This window comes from Meleagris gallopavo, chromosome 1, assembly GCF_000146605.3.
Source record: "Meleagris gallopavo isolate NT-WF06-2002-E0010 breed Aviagen turkey brand Nicholas breeding stock chromosome 1, Turkey_5.1, whole genome shotgun sequence".
NCBI lineage: Eukaryota > Metazoa > Chordata > Aves > Galliformes > Phasianidae > Meleagris > Meleagris gallopavo.
In genome coordinates, this window is record NC_015011.2 from 49,127,421 (window position 1) to 49,131,848 (window position 4,428).

Sequence of the window (4,428 nt, forward strand, 5' to 3'; positions counted from 1 at the left end):
GCTGCGGAGCCCGGGGCTGTGTTTTATGGCCTAGGAGAAGGAGTAGGTGGCTTCCTTCCCCGAGCCGTTGGCATCTCGGAGCCTGCCCTGCCCGCAGCGATGGAGGAGGGCAGCTGAGGGACCCCGGCCCATCCCGCGCCCCGGGGCGGGCCCGCACCGTCAGCTCGGCCCTGCGGGGTGCCCCTCCCTGCGGCCTGCGCTGGGTACCGGAGATGGAAGAAAAGGAGCGGTGTGGCAGCATCCAGCTGGCACCTTGAGACTGACGGGATCCGTATCTTTTGCTTATCTCTCTGTTTCTGGGTGGGTTGTTTGTTTGTTTGTTTGTTTTTTGAGGGGTGCTGTGGCGTTTTATGGGGTACGGGAGAAAGGAGGTGGTTGTTAAAGCCAGCCATCAGAGGCGGTTACTGAATAAACTGAAGCACGAGAGGGGGGTTGACGAGCTGGGAGCAGCCCTTGCCTATAAAATAAAGGGGCCGTGCGCTGCTGCTGTGACTCTGAGGAAGGGACCTCGGCCTGCTGAGTTTCTGACCTCCTGCTTCGCCATCCGCCCTGCGAGAAGATGAGTTGCGTGCCATGGAAAGGTGACAAGGCCAAATCGGAGTCCCCTGAGCCGCCTCAGCAGCCACCGCTACATATTTACCACGAGAAGCAGCGCAGGGAGCTGTGTGCCCTCCATGCCCTCAACAATGTCTTCCAGGACAGCAACGCCTTCACTAGGGAAACCCTGCAGGAGATTTTTCAGAGGTATGGCATTCTGCACTGGCTGAAGCATTTACTTCCTTTGGTGCTTAGAGGGATTTGCAGGTCTCGTTTTTGGGGACAAATAGAAGTATTCAGAATACACTGCTGCTTCGAGTTAACGTGGCTCTCTTTTGCCCTGTTCTTTCCTCTTTTATTTTTCTTTCTTTCCACAGGGAAAATCCTCTCTTATTCTTGTTTCTCAGATTGTTCAACCTGTCTGAGAGCTTTATTGCCTGTGCTGCTATGTAGTTGCGCTGCATCCACCTTAATGCATCTTCTGTTTTCTGCCCCGACTCCTATCAGTGTGTTATCTTCATGCAGTAAAAGATCTGGGGAGTGGAGGTAGCTGGGATGACAAAGGGATCATCACATGAGAGTGGATAGTGATAGGACAAGAGGGAATGGTTTTAAGCTGAGACAGGGAGGTTTAGGTTAGATATTAGGGGGAAGCTTTTCACGCAAAGGGTGGTGATGCACTGGAACAGGTTGCCCAAGGAGGTTGTGGATGCCCCATCCCTGGAGGCATTCAAGGCCAGGCTGGATGTGGCTCTGGACAGCCTGGTCTGGTGGTTGGTGACCCTGCACGTAGCAGGGGGTTGAAACTGGATCGTTGATCACTGTGGTCCTTTTCAACCCAGGCCGTTCTATGATTCTATAAAAGCTTCTCAATTTAGTACTGTAGAACTTTGAAGATGTTGGACATTAAAGCTTTGTCAACTTATTCAAGCAGTTAAATGAAGTTCTTCAAATATTGCAGCCTTTATTTCCTTACAGCGAGACCCTGCTTACCAAACAGGATTTAATCTCAGTAGCTAGAGCCATGTTTTCTGCAGTGTTGGCTGAACACTTCCTGGCAGCCTCACGTAATTAATAAAGGCATTCTTGAGTCTTACACGGGAAACTGTAATTGATGAATGTGCCCTGCAAAATAACTCAGTTGGCTGGATGTTTATTTCATGTTGTTTAACGCTTTGTGGAAATTGTCCTGAGGGTGCCTTTAAAAATTCTGATGACTTTAATTGATGAAGCTAAGGAATGGGGTAGTAAATGGAGTCTCCCTGTAGCATTCACTCTCTGTATCTAATCTTCTCTGAGGTTATGGTTGAGTACTCATTACCAGTAGCTGACAGTACATTGTGTAAGTGAGGCATAGGGAACAGCTCTCCATGGCAGCAGTTAGGCTGGAGGTGCTGCTGGACGAAGTTCCCTGCCCTGTTGCTACCACCCTAAAATTCTGAAAATTATTGAATTGGGGCTTGGCTTGTCATATATGTGCCTTCCTTAGTGAACAAAATGTGGTAATAAGCAGCTGCAAATGTCAGATGGAAGTGCTATTTACAATGGTACTGTAAATAAAATGCCTATTCATGAAGAGGAGCTGATCAACAGCACTTTAACTTTGTCCAGCATAAAGGCTCTGTGGTTTTGTTCCAGAGTAGCAATTGTCAGAGCTGTAATCACTGATGGATTTCTACTGGCCTGAAGTAAACAGAGGCAGTTCCTGCGGTGGAAGTGGCGTGATGATCTAATTAGTTGGTTTTCTCTGGGCTTGGTGAGAGAGAATTAGTGTGCAGCATGGAACTTCTCAGAAAGCGTCGAGGTGCTCATCTGGTGACACCTCTTGCCCCAAAAGGAAGAATTTCTTAAATTCCAAACTGGTGTTGTCTCATGTTCATATTCAGATGGAGGTATGCAGACTGATCCAACCCCACAGCAGTAGTTGAAGCAGCGTTTGGACAACGATCTCAAAAATATGGTTTGAATTTTAGGTGGTTCCGTGGAGCCAGGAGTTGGACTCTGTGATCCTTGTGGGTTCCTTCCAATTCACAATGTTCTAAATGGATGAGCTATGAGGAATGCATAGCAATTGCCTCCTCCTTTGCCTCTCTGTGGAGTTACTACTTGTTTTTAGCTCTTTGGCTTGACTTTAAGTAGCGTGGTCTTAGCCATGTTTTATACATCATTTTTCCACATGTTTTTCCCGTGTCTAGTCATACACTGGGTTCTACTGAATATGACAGAAAGACTGATGAGTATTTTAATAAGCTACAGAAATGTCACTAGGCATCTTTTTTTTTTTTAAGCTTAGTGTTGACATGGTAATGAAATCACAAATGAGCTTATGCTTTCCCTAGCTCTGACCACATCCCTTGAAAAATAATTGAAGTGTGTTTCTTAATCGTTCATTTCCCTTTTGCTGCATCCCATTGCTCCAGGCCAGTGTAGCGTGATTATTATCATCATCTCAAGTATATGCCAAAGCATGTCCCGAGCTCCCCCTCTGGTTCTGTAGTCCTCCCTCTCTTCTTTCCTCTAATAGGAGAGCCATCTTTTCAGTGTTTCTCTGCCTTTTGTTTCAAGAAGTAAGATTGCTTGTTCCTGTTGTTGCGTGGAGATGCCAACAAAACCGCTTCACTTGAGTCTGTTTCTTGATATCTTTTTAGAAAAGGCAGCTTTGTGTTGGAGTTTGATAAAGGTTTATGACTGAGAAACTCAGAAGGATTGTTGCCTCTAGTTCTGTTCAACTTCATCAGTCTTGCCCGGATTAATCTCTAGATAAATAATGTTATTGTTCCTTGTTTAGTCCACAATCCTTCAGCTGATGGTTGTGTACCATATGTAAGTGTATGTGAGCAGAAGTGTGACAAGGTGGCTTTTGAAGAAGGCTTTCTGATGGGTAACAGTTCTCTGAGTGTCACCTCTGTCTTTTATCTCATTTCTGGGCCTCTGTAAGTTACAGGAGAGAACAAAGATAAGTGCATTCTTTCAGCCTGCAAATAAGCTAGTCTTTGGAAAACTGTGCCACAAGAGGGTGCTTGTGTAAACCAAAGGGCTCTTAACTGGGAGGCTTTCCTAGCTTGCCAGCACTCATGAGAGATAATAGGTTGAAGCAGTGTTCTTGAGGAATTAATTGTAGCCCAGTGATCTTGCTTTATGGTGATGATGGAAGGGCTGTGACGAGCTACAGTAGCATCTCTGATTGGTAAGACGCACCAGAGACTTGGAGACTGGGAACTGATTTTCTGAAAATGTCCCTGCTTTGCTGAGAACTGCTCAGTGGCAGATATTAATAGATTTTTGTGTTACCATGTTGTTTGAGGCTGTTCTGCTGCAGTTTGCTGCCCTGAAGGAGAACAGAACTGACGTGGAAGGTTACCTGTCTGTACCTTATCTAGCCTCGCTTGGTCTGAAACGTAACACTCAGCTGGTCAGGGGAGTATCAGGGGTCAGAGCTGGCATGAAGGAAAGGCAGAGGAAACATGGATATCAGGTGCCACGAAACATCTGAACCTTGTGCCAGCAGAGCTAGTGGAGTCCTTGCCAATCAAAAGAGAACCCATCGCAATAGAATAGAGCTAAGGCTTGGCTTTCTCCTGTTTGCCATTGCATGACCTTGCTCTTCTGGGCTCTCAGTTTCTCTCTCTGTGCCCATCCTCCCAGCTGCTGAAGCCCATTTGTCCTCCTCACATTAACTCACTATCTCGTTTTCTCTGCTTACAGTGTTTATTCTGAGAGGGGTGAGGGTTGCATATCTCCATCTCTTATGCCTTGCATCCATTTTCTGTATTTGTAGACAGTAAAGGCTGTCTTCCCTCTTTTGCATATTACATGATAGACTCTGATTCTGGATTTTTGGATTCTACAGTCATGCGAGTGATGTCTAGGCAGGTTTTTTTTTTTTTAAGC

At 46.2% G+C, this 4,428-nt stretch overlaps 1 protein-coding gene across 1 annotated transcript in view; it reads left to right on the forward strand.

Annotated features, from left to right (window-relative positions):
• The first annotated feature begins 6 nt into the window (after positions 1-6).
• JOSD1 (Josephin domain containing 1) overlaps positions 7-4,428 on the forward strand; it is a 10,311-nt gene continuing 5,889 nt past the window's right edge. The window contains exons 1-2 of the mRNA XM_010710918.3: positions 7-271; positions 471-744. Coding sequence (XP_010709220.1) covers positions 560-744 — 185 coding nt within the window. The 5' untranslated portion in view covers positions 7-271; positions 471-559. The remainder of the gene's footprint in view (positions 272-470; positions 745-4,428) is intronic.